This window comes from Cryptomeria japonica, chromosome 9 (assembly GCF_030272615.1).
Source record: "Cryptomeria japonica chromosome 9, Sugi_1.0, whole genome shotgun sequence".
Classification (NCBI taxonomy): domain Eukaryota; kingdom Viridiplantae; phylum Streptophyta; class Pinopsida; order Cupressales; family Cupressaceae; genus Cryptomeria; species Cryptomeria japonica.
In genome coordinates this window covers 81,940,195-81,957,432 of record NC_081413.1, presented here as the reverse complement: position 1 = coordinate 81,957,432, position 17,238 = coordinate 81,940,195, and the positions used below count along the sequence as shown (strand labels likewise).

General features: G+C 35.1%; 1 protein-coding gene across 1 annotated transcript in view; it reads left to right on the top strand.

The window, feature by feature from the left end:
* The first annotated feature begins 3,247 nt into the window (after positions 1–3,247).
* Positions 3,248–17,238, top strand: part of LOC131858286 (uncharacterized) — a 90,614-nt gene continuing 76,623 nt past the window's right edge. The window contains exons 1-2 of the mRNA XM_059211480.1: positions 3,248–3,568; positions 5,112–5,274. Of these exons, the coding sequence (XP_059067463.1) occupies positions 3,248–3,568; positions 5,112–5,274 (484 nt within the window). The remainder of the gene's footprint in view (positions 3,569–5,111; positions 5,275–17,238) is intronic.

Genomic DNA, 17,238 nt, shown 5'->3' with positions numbered 1-17,238 from the left:
CCAACTTGTAACAAGCTTCTATAGGATTCTATTGATTATACCATCAACAGACTTTGCATACCGACACCGACAGCTACACAAAGTTCATTCACATTGGCAATGAATCATACCAGCTCCCAGGCCAACATATGATAAAGTTTTGTTTATGAGAATTATATTGTAATGTAATTAATTATTTGTAGCCGACATGATGTATTGTAAAGACTCATATATGTATGAGATCTTGTAGGTCATTTTGTAGGAGATGATTATGTAATTAGGTAATGAATATGAGAGCGAATATCTATATATGCATTTTGATGTAAGTATTTTATGAGCGAAGAAAATTAGAAGCAAACGGAAGCAAGGTTTATGCCAGAGGTATTTGACAGAGCTTAAACCAGTACTGAATCTAGCATTGCAGATGCTATTTTGAGAAGTACAATGTCATTGGATTTAATCATCCAATTTTGTAGTCAGTGGGACTCCAGTTTTGTTGTTGAGCAGTGAGCTCTAGGTTGTTGGCCTTCCTACATGTGTAGGCTCCTATCGTATCATTAATATTTATTCATATTGGCTAATGAGTAAACATTCTGGGTCATAAATCCCACCGAGGTTTTTCCCCTGCCGAGTTTCCTCACTAAAATATCTTCTGTTATGTTGTGCATTGATATTGTCTCTCTTATTTCTCTTTACTGCATTATTAATTGTTTACTGGTATATTAATTTAGGTTATAAAGTTTCAAACAAGTTTAAATATTCTATCCACCGATTAGACACTGATTCACCCCCCCTCTCAATGTCTTTGGGACTGATCAAGTATCTAACAATTGGTATCAAAGCCTAGTCCTCTATTTACAGAAGCCTAACAACTTGAGGAAGATTTTGAAACTGGTACCGATGGAAAGTTTGAGACAACAATTGGAAGGATCTCTTGAAGATTTTGATGCAGAAAAATTGAAGAATGTCAAATTGGAAGATGAACTCAGAACTACTCAAGAATTTATCAAAGCACTTTAAGATAACCTGGTTATAGCAAAGAATAAGAGAAAAGAATTACATGTGAAATTGCAAAATCAAGATGATGAAGAAAAAGAAACTCTCAGAGATATTGCAGAGAAATTGAGACAAGAGAATAGTAAAATGAAGAATGAGATGATATACTCAAAAGTCAGAGACCTGATGGAGAAATAATTGGACTTGGATTTGAACATGGAGAAAGATTCGGGACTACAAACAATCATGATTACAGCAAACTGGTAAGGCAACCTAATGCTTATAAATTTAATGGGAAATGTTTTAATTGCAACAAATTTGGTCATAGAGAAAATTAGTGCAGATTTAGGAATAATGAGAATACAAACTCACCCACTGGTCAATGTTTCACATGCAATAAAAATGGTCATAACTCAGGAAATTATAGAATGAATGTGAAATTCTATGTTTGTGGTAGATTTGGACATTTATCTAATCAATGCAGAACTCCAACCGGTCAAAGTTATGGAAAGGGTATTCAAAGAAACAATGTAACTTGTTATGCATGTAACAAAATTGGGCATATTGCAAAATTTTTGTAGAAGCAAGAATTCACCATTGAACAATAAAGGATCCAATAACAAAGGCAAAGACAAGGTGATTAAAATCGTGAGAATTTTCAAAACAATGGATTAGAAAGAGAGATCAGAGAGGAGATGAATTTGTCTTTGCACCGATAGAATAGGGTAGTCCTGCATTAGCAGGAGGTACTTCATCTAACTGAGGAATAATCCTTAGGGGTAAGGAAGCAAATTGAAAATCATGCATTTTACCCTCGGTTGATGGTAAGAAGTTATATTTCTTCTTTACCGATAGACATGTTAAGTTTTCACTTAACCAGAAGCATTTAAAGTAGTTGTTGGCAAATGTTTTGGTTATAAAGTGCAGAAATCTCTCATTTTGAATCACAAAGAATTCAAATTTACAAAGAGCATGAAGAGAGCAAAGGCATTCAAGAGGCAAAGAAGCTAAGACATTTTTAGGGCATTTCAGAGGATTTCACTTGTAGAAAAGGTATTTATTTTAGTATCATGGCTACTTCATCTTCTCTTCCCCAATTCATTGCAAACTCTACTATGGTAGAGAATGTTAAGCATCCTAGACCCATTTTTAAGATCATTCCCAAGATAGAAAAATAGGATGATTCTATTGGTTCCTTTTCTAAAATTTTGAAGGGAGTTGCTTTTGCTGAAGATATGAGGATATATACTCATTGCAACATAGATAATTTAGGTCTGATGATTTGAAAAACATATACCCAAATGTTATAGCTAATAAACAAGGTTTAATCAAGCCAGAGTATAAGATTGTTGAGGATTTAGGATTTGTTGATATCTTGAACATTCCTGAATTTTTGGTTGAGATAGTTTGTCTTGTACTTAGCAGGGTTCATGGAAAATGTATGTGGTTAAATTCTATTTTCAAAATTACTAAGGAGGCAATCAAGGTGGTCACTGGTTTACCCTCTATCAGTACTAGGCCTAACCAGAAGATGAAGATCCCAAACAAGGGGGTTATGAACCTAACCGATGCTACATCTAATAGTAGATCCCTTAGGGTTAGTGATATCAATGGTGAGAATGTGAAATATGTGAGTATGGTGATTGGTTACAGAGTTGCTCATACAAATAGGTTAAATTATGTTTCTAGTCTCTGTATACATAGTGCATATGAAATGGTGAAGAACAGTGCAAAGATTGATATTTGTGAATGGCTAAAGGATGAACTTCTACACAATGTGGGGAAGATCAAGGGTGATAAGAAAGGAATCTTTAGATTTGGTAACTTACTTATATGCCTAATGCTTTATTTCACAAAGGAGATTCTCGGTATGGGTCACAAGGACTTTGCTTATGACATCCTTGTTGGAAGACAAATTATGGAAGCAATTACCGGCATAGGTGCTCATGGTGATAAGCTGGTAAAAGATTATTTCAAGAACTTTCAAACTAAGATGAAGGCAAGGGAAAGGATTCCTCAAAGCATTGTGGACAAATATGACAAACATATATGTTTTGTAATGAAGAGAGATGAGACATGGATGGAGGTTGTTACTCCTCAAACCATTTGGATAATAAAGATGGGCTGTGAAGTAGATTTGAACATTCTCGAGTCTTATGTAAGGATACTTCTTGATGCATGAAGGGAATCAACTGAGAAGATATTTGGCATAGCTGAAACAATTGAGAGTGATGTATCTATGTAGAAGAAGAGGAAGAAAAGATAAAAATTAATGAAAGATACTTCAAATTTTGTAGCAGATGTTAAGAAAGGATTGATAGGATTTGAACATATGAGTGGTATTGCTGAGAGAATGAAGGAAAGTAAAACTAGACAGCAATCAGTAGCTCATGTTTCCCCAGTTATTACTTCTTCTGAGACAGAAAGTGATAAAGTAGCAAAATTTAAAAGAGTTGAAAGAAAGAAAAGGAAATCTTCACCGACACCTACTCCTTCTCCAAAAAGGACAAGAGCACTCAGGAAGAAACAACAAGCTATGAGAGAGCCTAGCATTCAAAGAAAGAAACTTACACAAAAGAAACTGATACCTAAGGTAATAGATATTCTATCCTCAAGAGAACTTATAAATGAAATTACCCAGGATAGAAACCTTAGCAATATCAGCAAATGTTATCATACTTACAAATATTCTGATAAGGGAACAATTGAGGAAAGTATCATTCTAAATCTTGATATTTACAAGAAATTTTTTAATTGAGGTTGTTGATTATTTGCCTAATGATGTTTATCTGAGACTTGAGGAAACAAGAATGTCTATAATGGAACTTGAAAAGAAATTAAAAGTTGAAGCATTGTTGGTGGTTCACCCTATCAATTCCCAGTAGGAGATTGATGAATTGATTACAAAAGCCAACCGGTTAGTTTTTGCTAGTGGTCACTGGCATGTTAACTTAATGGCAGGCAAAGCCAAAGAAATTACTGATGAAATGGCTAAAAAATGGGATATATTCTTTGTGGAAAAGGAGAAGAAGGAAGAGAAGGATAAAAAGAAAATAGACAAATCTTTCACTAAATTATATCCAAAAAATGATAAGGGTAAGAACAAAGTTGGTGATATTCTTGAATTGACTATCAAGGATAACCTACCCCCACTAGTTGAAGACACACCACCGATAGTGGCAGAGAAATAAGAAGAGAAATGAGTTGAGGGACAAGAAAAGGAACAGGTTAAAGAAAAAATTGAGGCACAGGTTGAACATGAGGAAGAGAAAACAGAGGAAGTGAACACTGAGAATATTGATTCAGAGTCAAACATTTTGTTTACCATGAATGTTGACACTCAGGATATCAATGTAATTATAGATAAATCTTCTGAGAATGTTGAAGAAAAGAAAAATGAAGCTACAAACATTGAGATCTCTGAGTCATCTTTCAACACTATTGACTCTCAGCAGAACATTGAGAAATTGGTAGAAGCACAAACTGAAATAGGTAAGGGACAAGAACATAGTATAGCTGAATCAATAGCTGGCAAGGAAAAGAGAAAGGATGATGGTAAAGTTGAAAACAAAATTGAAACACAGAGTGATCATAAGGAAGTAATAGTAAATAAAGAAGAGGTAAATGATGGTAGTAAGTTAGTAGAAGTGGTTAATGTATAGACATCTAAAGATGATAAGAAACCTACTGCAAAACATCTCACTCTACCTAGCACTCCCAACATGGATTACAGACCTACCAATGTGATAGATGTTTTATTAGATTCTATCAAGAAGTTCACTAAATGCAATGCCTTAGCATTTAAGGCTATTGATGACACCTTACCTATTTTACAACATATAGTACCAACATGTAAGGTAGATGATGTTGTAGGCTGTATTGGTAAGTTAGACACATTATCTAAATTCATTTCATCTAATATTCAGTCGATTGATAAGATTAATGAGGAGACAATTAGAGAAAGGGTAAATAAGGAGAAGGCAGATTTCATTAATAAATCTATTGAGGACTGTACAAGAAAGTTAGATTCCTTTATACCGACACTAAATTCAACAATTTTGGACTTTAAGGAACTGTATAGAGATGTTTGCAAGCCACAACATTTGACTGCTGATATTGATGATCAGATTAAATAGACACAGAAGGAAATTGATGATATAGCAGACAACCTGATTGGTTCTTCTGAACTCACTTCAGTTTTAGATCAAGAAATGGCAGTATATGAGGAGAAAATAGAAAATATTGAAAAGGAGAAAGCTCGATTAAAGTTAAAAGCTCGAGAGTTAAAGAAAAAACTCGGTCCTAGATTGGACAATCTGTTGACACACCAGAATGGACTATCTAAGGCTAATATCCCAAGAGGAAGATCATTGGAGGAACAAATGCATCATCTAACTGGCATGATCCGACAAACTGAGGATATCATTTTTGATAGTTCTAAATTTTTGCAAGGACTTAATCTAATTGTAGCAGATATCTTTCAGATTGTACATAACCGGTTACAGGCTTCTAGGTAGAATTTTTGAATTTTTGATTCTTTTTGACAACCTTTGTCATTGATGTCAAAAGGGGAGTGATAGAGAAAAGGTATACTAAAGGAGATCATTTGCTCAAGGGGAGCACTTTTGGTTTTTGGTTTTTCTCATGAGTGTTGCCATCAATGGCAAAGGGGAAGATTGTTGGCATTACACACTCAGATGAGAATGGTTGATGTTGTCATTGATGGAAACCAACTAGTAACATGGTTCTACATGAATCTATTGATTATACCGGCAACAAACTTTGCATACCGGCACCAGAAACTACACAAATTTCATTCACACCAGCATCCAGTTTACACCGGCAACAAATCATACCGACACCTAGGCTAACATATGATAAAGTTTTATTTATGTGAATTATATTGTAATGTAATTAATTATTTGTAGTCGACATGATGTATTGTAAAGACTCATATATGTATCAGATCTTGTAGGTCATTTTGTAGGAGATGATTATGTAATTAGGTAATGAATATGAGAGCAAATATCTATATATGCATTTTGATGTAAGTATTTTATGAGCGAATAAAAGTAGAAGCAGAGTGAAGCAAGGTTTATGGAAGAGGTATTTGACAGAGCTTAAACCGGTACTGAATCTAGCATTACAGATGCTATTTTGAGTAGTACATTGTCATTGGATTTAATCATCCAATTTTGTAGTCAGTGGGACTCCAGTTTTGTTGTTGAGTAGTGAGCTCTAGGCTGTTGGCCTTCCTGCATATGCAGGCCCCTATTGTATCAGTAATATTTATTCATATTGGTCAATGAGTAAATATTGTGGGTCACAAATCCCACTGAGGTTTTTCCCCTAGCGGGTTTCCTCGCAAAAATATCTTGTGTTATGGTGTGCATTGATGTTGTCTCTCTTATTTCTCTTTACTACATTATTACTTGTTTTACCAATATATTAATTTAGGTTATAAAGTTGCAAACACATTTAAATCTTCTATCCAACGGTTAGACATTTATTCAAACCCCCCCCTCTTAGTGTCTTTGGGACTGATTAAGTATCTAACAATCCCAACTAGGAAGAAGCATCGACACACTGAAAAATAGGAGGAAAAAGGGCATGAGATACAAAGAGAATCATGGTTTTGCAAGAAAATGATCCCTCTATAGAGGATCCACAATAGATAGCAGCCAGGACATATCAAAGCCCAACTGCCACAACCATTGTATAGAGGGACAAAGCTTATTAATCCCCTAAAACTGACTACCAAAGCACCAAGGATATCTCCAATGGGTCAGTCTCCACCTTTTCACCAACTCACAAATCCACTCTCACAACCACCCAACATATTGTAGGAAGAGAAGGAGGGGGACAAACAAAAACTAGACACAAATGCTCCATCATCGTTGCTATCTTCCAAATCCTCTGTAGCTTTGTTAGAAACCCTAGTTCCACCCTTGCATCCATTCTCACTCCCACTTCCACTCTCTATCTTTACCTAGTTCAAGAGTAGTCCATGTTATCTAAGCTTGCATATGGGGTTAATTTTATTCCAGGAATTATTTTTGGCTCATTTTGTTACATCAAACATTATTTTTGTTATTAATTATCATTCTATAACATGCTTAATTATAGAACAGGTCACTCCCGGACCTCCAAACCTAAGATATATCTACTATATTCTATCTGATTTTCTTCTGTCTTTCTTTTTGACTTCTAATGCTTAATTACAATGATTTATATGATCCAAGGGGATCCAATCGACCCAAAAGGAATGAAATGCTGAAGAACAAGATCAAACATGTAAAACCAATAGGTCGGCCTCCACCAAAGACATTCCTCTAAAAAATCCAAAGGATGAAGTGTGGATCAGAAGGGAAGATCAACCATAGGGCAAGGAATATCGAAATCCACACATAGGGCTTCACAAACTATGGAAGGGATCTAGTAGATTCACCAATGCAAATAGGTCCAAACGGTTTCAGTGCCTAAAAATTGTCTTGAAATCTAGAATCAATAACTTACTAAAAAATTATCCAAGCTCTCTATGGTTTAGGAATAAGGAATATGATCATGTCCTCAAGCAAAATCCAACTCCACAAGATCTGGTGAGCCAATGCAAGAAAATGCAGAATGAAATGCTGAAACTTCAAAATTGGAAAACAAACAAAAAATAAATATTTTTGGTTGATGCAAGATTGCCAAGAATCAAGGATGCTCCTGCATCAATGAGTGTTCCTACTATACATGAGTATGCCTACCGTACATGACTATCTATGCCTATCTTGCAACCTTGCATTGCATGCAACTGACAACTTTTGCACCTAGTGAAAAAATACTACCATGTAAAAATGGCTTTGATTCTTCAAAATTTGAGATAGGTCATTGTATATGAGCCTCACATGACCCTATAGGTTCAAACAGATCAATCATATGCATCCTGGATTGTGAGAAACAGTCTGACAAAGTTTGACAATTTTTTGGACTCAGGGCACTTGAGAGATCGTGCTGATAGGGTATGGCTATCAACATTCTGGCTAATTGGGAGGCACAATAGGAGCATTCCTACCATAAAAATTCCCACCCATATGCTCTTGTGAAGATAATTTGTGCCCACGATGAACAAAATCAAATCTAGCCTATCTTGCAACCTTGCATTGCATGCATGTGACGATATTTGGACCAAGTGAAAAATGCTACCATTTGAAAATGGCTCCAAGTCTTCAAAAACTAAGATAGGTCATTGTATATGAGCCTCACATGACCCTATAGGTTCAAACATATCAATCATATGCATTCTGGATTGCGAGAAATAGTCCGTCAAAGTTTGCCAATTTTTTGGAATTAGGGCACTTGAGGGATTACACTAGTAGGGTATGGCTCTCAACATTTTGTTGAGTTGGGAGGTACAAAAAGGGCATGCCTACTATAAAACTACCCACTTGGATGCACTCGTGCTCCTATTTTGAGCCCACAATGAACATAATCAAATCTAGCCTATCTTTCAACCTTGCATTGCATGCATCTGACGATTTTTGCACCAATTGAAAAAATGCTACCATTTGAAAATGGCTCTGAGTCTTCAAAAATAGAGATAGGTCATTGTAGACAAGCCTCACATGACCCTATAGGTTCAAAAATATCAATCGTATGCATCTTGCATTGTGAGAAATAGTTCATCAAAGTTTGACAGTTTTTTGGACTCAGGGTACTTGAGGGATTGCGTCGGTAGGGTATGGTTCTCAATGTTTCAATGATTTGGGAGGCACAAAAGGAGCATGGATATTGTAAACCTTCCCACCTAGATGCACTTATGATGCTGGTTTGTGCCCATGATGAACATAATCAAATCTAGCCTATCTTGCAACCTTGCATTGCATGCATCTGACGGTTTTTGCACCAACTGAAAAAACACTACCATTTGACAACGGCTTCAATTATTCAAAAATTGAGATATTTTATTGTAGACGAGCCTCACATGACCCTATAGGTTCAAACAAATCAATCGTATGCAGCCTAGATTGTGAGAAACAATTCGTCAAAGTTTGACATTTTTTTGGACTCAGGGCACTTGAGGGATCGCGTTGGTAGGGTATGGCTCTTTATGTTTTGATGAGTTGGGAGACATAATAGTTTCATTCCTACCATAAAATTTCCCACCCGGATGGACTTGTGCTATTGGTTTGTGTCCACAATGAACGAAATCAAATCTAACGCATCTTGCAACCTTGCATTGCATGCATCTAACAGTTTTTGCACCAAGTGAAAAAATGCTACCATTTGAAAATGGCTCCGAGTCTTCAAAAAATGAGATATTTCATTGTATGCAAGCCTTACATGACCCTATAGGTTCAAATAGATCAATTTTATGTGTCCTAGATTGCAAGAAACAATCCATTAAAGTTTGACAATTTTTTGGACTCAAGGCACTTGAGGGATCTTACCGATAGGGTATGTCTCTCAACGTTCTGGTGAGCTGGGAGGCACAAGAGGAGAATGCCTACTATAAAAATTCCCACCTAGATGTGCTCATGATGCTGGTTTGTGCCCATGATGAACATAATCAAATCTAGCCTATCTTGCAACCTTGCATTGCATGCATTTGACAATTTTTGCACCAATTGAAAAAATGTTACCATTTTAAAATGGCTTTGATTCTTCAAAAAATGAGATAGGTCATTATAGATTAGCCTCACATGACCCTATAGGTTCAAATAGATCAATCATATGAATCCTGGATTGCAAGAAACAATCCATCAAAGTTTGACAATATTTTATACTCAGGGCACTTGAGGGATTGCGCCGGTAGGGTATGGCTCTCAACGTTTTGACGAGTTGGGAGGCACAATAGGAGCATGCCTACCATAAACCTACCCACCTGGACATGCTCATGTTGTTAGTTTATACCCATGACAAACACAATCAAATCTAGCCTATCTTGCAACCTTGCATTGCATGCAACTGACGGTTTTCGCACAGATTTTAAAGAAATTGCAATACAAAGTTTTTCAACCCTTGAATCATGTTGAAAATGACTATTTATGACCACACAAGTGTTTTCCATCGTCCAACCCCAATGTTTGACAACTTTGACAACAATTGAGCAACTTTTACATATTTTATCCAAATGACTCCAAACTTTCACAAATGACTCCAAATAATCATTATTGGTCCCAAATCACCTTATTTAGATGAAACAATGTAAAATAAGACAAAAACCCAAATTTGACCATTGAGAGCATGAGGGTGCTCTCGCACCACTCACATTGACAAATATAAAGGATATGAATAAAAAACATCTAGTGATCATTACCATTGAATTTCATTTTGATTGAGGCAAGGAGTATTGTAGGGTTAATTCAATATTTTAGAAAGCCTATCAAATCATATTCTACAATTGCAATGCTTTATATCATAGATTTTTGTTGTTTATATTCATATTGTTGATTACATAGGCAAATATTCATTTAACTTTATAAAAGGGTAGTCACCAAATACATCAAATAGTTGTCTAAGTCTAAGATCAAATATTAGCTAAGTATATGGAGTGGAATTCAACAAAAGACATTTGTGTAGCTGAAGTAATTGATTAGCAAGCCACTAGTTTTGACAATACCTAGCTTGCAACTACTATTTTAGGTAGAGACAAAATTTAATGATTTGTGTGTTGGAGGCTCTTTTATTACAATTAAGTAAGCTTGTTTGTTATCTTTAAGACTTATTTAATTGAGCGCTCTTGATATATTTCTCACATAATGAATTGTATATCTTTGTTTGACCAAAAATTAATTATATCAATTATAAATCAACATTTATATAGCTTGATATATTTCTCACATAATGAATTGTATATCTTTGTTTGAGAAAAAAATAATTACATCAATTATAAATCAACATTTATATATATCAAAATGCACAATAATGAACACAATGAACAAATTGTGTATGTATCAAATATCAATATCAATATCAACAAAATGCACAATAATGAACACAATACACATTTATTGGATCGAATATCAACATTTATATATATCAAAATGCACAATGATTGTGTATGTATACAAAAATTGCATATATGCCAAGTCAATACAAGTTTTACAAAAATGTGGCATATGCCATGTCTAGATCGATATATAATAAAAATGTAGAATATATCTAGATGTATTGGTCATTCAATGACCATAGCTAACACTATATGATCCTATAGCTATGGTGGATCATCAAAATTGATCCTCTTTGATGCAGTGTGTGGCTTTGTAGATGGCTACACAACCACACTTCAAAAGCCAAGTTAGAATCCTTTTGTAGAAAATAGTTCACAATTATCAACATAACTATGCATTTAAGTATAATTTATTTTCAATTGAATTGTAGATTAACTCATTTGCTGATCTGGGATGTACTGCATTTTTTCTCTTTTCCTTGTCAAACTTAGGAATCTTCTTAAAATGGAACTTCAAAGGATCCAAGCGAAGGGGCCTATTGTAGGTTAAATACAATTAATACAAGGTACTAACATATATAAATAAAAAAAACTAAAATCCTACAATATATAGAAGTTAGAACAAAAGTTTACCAGAGCCTAAGATTCTTCTCCAGTAGACTTCAAAGGGCTCACCATTGATGGAGCAACTATGGCTATTTCCTATATGAAAAATGATAAGATTAAATACAATTAATACAATGATAAGTATTGTAGGTTAAAAACAATCAATACAAGGCAATAATATATATAGATAAAAAAACACTAAAAATCTACAATATATAGAACAAAAGTGCACCAGAGCTTGAGATGCTTCTCTAGTAGACTTATGAGGGCTCACCATTGATGATGTAGCTATGGCTATTTCCTATATGAAAAATGATAAGATTATAATTTATCTAAATTTCACATGTACACGTGCATGTAATCATGAAATCAAGAAAATAAAGTAGAGATACATACCTCTTGCCTCTCTCGATCCTCTAGCGTATCAAGTGCATTCAACAATTCTACAAATCCCAATTGCCGTTGTATATAAAATAAACAAAAAACACTAATCAATCTACAAGTTCCAATTAAGACAATTTCAACCTTTTCAAACAACTGTGTCACTTAAAAATGTGTTCAATTACCTTTTGACATTTAGGCATCCTCAAGGATTTCTTTCATCGAGGAGGTGTCCTAGACATGCGTGAGGTACCCTAAAACAAACAAAATTAACACAAGAGATATTAGTAGATAATATTAAACATAATTTAACAAATCTAAAATTAAATGACTTGCATATTCAATAAAAAGAATACATAAAATGAGGTGTGCAAAATATGATACCACATAGCTTTGTAGGCCAAAATCGATCATCGAGAGTATGACATTATCAATGTGGGCCATTTGATCCTCTGACAATGCCTATAAAACAAAATATAAATATGCATTAAAGAGAGTTAGTATATCTTATTTATTTTTTTGAATTCAAGGTACTATTCTATTTTAACATGTTACAAAATTTATACCTCAAGCGTCGAAGCTCCAGTTGCAACAACTACAGGAGGAATATCAGATGGTGTATTAACACACATTACTATATCCTGAAATGCATGTTGTTTGTATAAATTTAAATCGATTTGTAAATGAAAATTCATTTATGATTATAAATTTTAAGTGATTGATAAATAAAATGTTATCAATTCAAATCAACACACCTGTGTCTATGTCTGACCACCAAACACCATATCCATCAAATCAACAGTCAACACCACATCCTCTATAGTGTTAGTGTGACATCTACTCCTGCAAATCGTACATAGATGGGATGTGGAACCATCTTCACTGGCATCAACATCCATACTAGAGCATATACCTGAACAACTAGGACACACATGCTGAATGGGCTGACCAAGGCTTGGTTCCTCACCTACTGGATCATTGTCTGAGCCAAGAGGGTGTGATAATTATGTCCCATGCTGAATGATGACATCGATCAATGTTGTGGTCGCCTGAAGAGTCTATAGCTCCATCGACTCTTTCAGGGTTACTAGGATCATCACATGCACCACAGGTTTTGGTGCTAGGGGGATTCAACTTTAGGGGTCTAGTACCCAACATGATCCATGTCTATCTTGGGCAGAGCCTCCACCTCTACCCTAAAACTCTCTCATATCAAAATAGTTTGACCGCTCATTGAGGATAAACTCACAATATAGTTTCCTCAAAAATATAATGGAACCTCAAAATTATTACAAGGTGGTCAGTCAAAGACCATCCACCATCTATCCCGAAAAGTATTTTTTAGCAGCAAATGGCTACACCAGTGTATAGGAAACCTCTTTGAATTAAGAGGTAAGGTCTCACTCATTTTAGGATTAACAAAAAGAGAACATATTTGTGCTTTACTTACGTTTTTCTTTTTCACTTCATTATATGACAACCCATCAACATAAAAAGCACGACATCGATCCCTATAGCTTCCCCATTTTGTAATTTTATTGGAAACTTCATTGGCAATACTAGCCAATAATTCTAGAGTTGTGGCAAGAGATGCATGATGCTCATGCTTAGATGCTTTCAGTCTATTCACTAGTCTAATTATTTTGATAGTGTTTTGTGCTAACTGGTTTATTAAATCCTCGTGTAGCTTGTGAACAGTCTATTAGAGGAGATGGAGGTGTATCTTGAGGGTTTGGTTGTGGGTTCTCCTGTGGGTTTTTCCCTAAGTTTTCAGGAGGCGTGTCTTTCTCGGGGGAAGTATTTTCAGAATTTGATATGCATTAATCACAAAAAATAAAAAAATAATTAAAAATAATGAATTTAAATTCAAATTGCAAATAAAATTCATCAAATGCAGAAAATAAATTAAAAAAATTACTTTTCCTACCTCTTTTCATGACAGGTGTGTGTGAATTTGTGGAGCTAGTGTGCATTTTTGCATTTTCCAAACCCCTCTCTTCTCTTGTAGCTATGGGTAAAAATGACTTAGTCAGCCACAATGAAAACAAAATTATTAATAGACAAATGCATACGCGGTTTTAGTTTCTAAACTGCATATAGGGTTTTAGTTTCTAAACCATGTACGTGGTTTAAGTTTCTAAACCACGTACGTGGTTTAGAAACTAAAACCCCATATGTAGTTTAGCCTTATTTAGGCTTGGCATGACAAGCCTAAATGCATATGGGTTTTTTAAATTTGAAATAGCTCGTGCGTGTTTTGTGTTTTTTCAAGTTTTTTGCACACCATCTTGGTGCACACACTCGGTTTGCAACATGAAATAGTAGGTTTGCATCCTGAAATAGCGGGTTTGCTACTTGAAATAATGGGTTTCCATGTTTTAATTTTGAAATAGTGGGTGAAGAGGGGAAAATGGATTTTGGAGGTCAAATGATCAAAAACACAATGAAATAAACATGAAAATGCTAAAACATCAAGAGATCATTTTACCTTCCTATTTTACCTTCTCCTTCAGATTGAGCTTGATGAAGTGAAGACGCCCTTTGATGATGCTCCACTTGATGTGCTCCTTTGATTGATTTGGATGTGGATTGATCTCCTTTGTGCTCAACAAGATAGATTGATGGATTTGATAGGATTGGATTTAAGTGATGGATTATGAATTTGATAGATTTGAGAGAGGATTAGAAGAGGATGGGAGAAGAAATAGGCAGCATGACAATGCATGAGAAGTGGATGATTTGTGAAGATAATAGGCTCCAATTTATAGATTAGAGAAGGCCAATGGAGGGCGAAGATTGATTTGATTATGAAGGGTTGAGATTGATTTGAGATAGAAGGCATGGATCAAGGGTGCCTTGGGAAAATAAATAGGAATATAAAATTCCTTTGGAAAAAGGGGGGAGAAATTTGATTTTCAAACTTGAGGAATTAAAAATTCCAAAATAAGGATGCATTGAGGGATTCAAAGAAATTTGAATTTCTTTGAGAGACTCAATGTTGATGTGACATGAGTGGGAATTAAAAATTGAGGGATAATGATAATCATGATTATGAGAGATTCTAGAAGGATTAATTAGGTTGAGTGGGATTAGGAAAAGTGATTTGTAGGAATCACATGACTATGTTAATTAATTAGAATTAATTAACTAAGTGGGTTTAGAGGAAATGATTATTGGAGGGGACTTTAGAGGAATAGGGGAATAATTAATTTATTTGATAAATTAATTATTGGACAATAGTGACAGGATTTATTAAATTAGATTTAATTGATTTTGAGAGGAATAAGGATAACACAATTAAATTAATTAATTATGTTGATAGGGTTAAATTAATTAAATATTAATTTTAGGTGTCTACAACAGGTTTGCACTGTGTTGTAGCAGGTTCGCTCATTATCATTTATATGATTTTCTAGAATGCTATTTTCAGACTAATTTGCTAACTTGTGTATTTTTGAATGATATTTTTGCTAACATTTATGTAGCTAATCATGTAATTGAAGACCCCATGCTTTTAAAACATTAACAATTACTTGTAGGACCACTAAAGAGGGGTTTTGCTAAAACAATTTTATTTCCTTTTGTTGTTTTTCAATTATTGCATTTTTGTCTTATGTTAATTAGGTACACTTTAATTTGATTAAAAGAAATGAACCCCATGTCTTTCATGATTGGTACACTTGTGCGCATGTAGAGTGGTCCTACTGCTAACACACACTATCCTCTCCCTTGGCTCTCGTGATCCTAGGTGCAAGAGAAAAGTGTTAGCGACACTCATTTTTCTAATTATTAGCGAGTCACCTCTTGGGGGCCTCATCACCTCAAGGGAGTGTTTCAAAATAGGGGCTGCACATTGGGAATAACATCTCTCCCAGCAGGACCTTGAGTGGTGTTTTTGAGCTGCTATATTAAAAACTTGGTCAAACAACTAAAGTGTTGACTGAATTCGTCATATGTGGTGGCCTTCTCTGCATTCATAAACTCAATTAAAGTCTTAAGTGGATTTCTTTGAGAACTTGTTGTTGGACTGGACTCATCAGAAAATTACTACGAACCATTATTATAGTGGCCCCAATCCTTCTACTTGTTGGCTTAGGCATTGTGATATGTGCATGCCAAAGACACCCCTCATGTACCCCCCAATTTAAGATAGAAAATTTCTCAAGATCTTAGGATCTTTAAAAATTCAAAGCTTGGCATGCCCGAGAAGTGTGTGTCGAAGGTGGAGCCAGTGCTACCAAGCTTCTATCTATCTGGTTGGATGTGGTATTTTGGGCTAGGGGATTCAACAAGTATTTTCATTTGACTATCCTAGGAAGTACATGAGTTCACAATTTTATCATATTTGCATGTTTGCTATGTTTGTGTCATAACAATATTTTGCCAAAATCAGTCTAAGTCATCAAACACATCACATTTTACACAATCCTAGTTGTTATTGTCTTGTAGCGAGTTCACTTCCTAGTATAGCGGGAATGCCTTTGTCTTGAGCTAGATTGCCATACTTAGCGTAGTCACTATCATTTGAACTCTTGTGGGTTTGCTTTGAAAACTCATGGGTTTGCTAATAGTCTCACCTGTCATTTTAGGTCTTTTCACATTCTAGCAGGTTTGCTCCCTATTCTAGCGGGTTTGCACCCTGAAAAAGTGGGTTTTCTTTTTATAGTATATGTTACCTTGTTCTAGAGGGTTTTCTTTTTAGTGTTGGTATGTTGTTAAAGCATTTTTCAGTCAATTTGAAGCTTTCCAGTCTTGTTCTAGCAGTTTTGCACCTTGTTCTAATAGGTTCATGCCTTGTTTTGATGAGTTTGTGGCCTATTATAGAGAGCTTACTTTATCTTGTCCTGATTTGTGAGTTTAGTCTCGTTATGTTGCCAAAATTTGTCCCCGTGAGTTTTCTTCATAATCTAGTGGGCTTACCTTGTTCCCACAATCCAGTTTGCATTCACTTGAGTGTCATTGTCGTCCATCTTAGTTTGCATTTGCATTTTTCCGTATCCTCATTGCTTACATAGTTACATCATTGTCATCACTTCTAGCTTACATCGTTATTATCATCCACTAGGGTCTCGACTTGCATGGTCAATTTTATCATATCAGTTGGTAGTCGTCACCTTAGTTATCATCATCTTGGTTCTTGCATCATCACTATCATCCATCATCATATCTCATCTCCTAATTTGCATCATAATCGCCTTCTTTCTAGGTCATCAATCCAAACATCAAACCTCCAGAATCGAACATCAAACTTCATCCTCTTTCCAACTTCCTCAAAGTCGGTCCCAATCCAAGTTTGAGCTTGTCAATCTTTCTATTATGAGATTTTGGTCTATCATCCA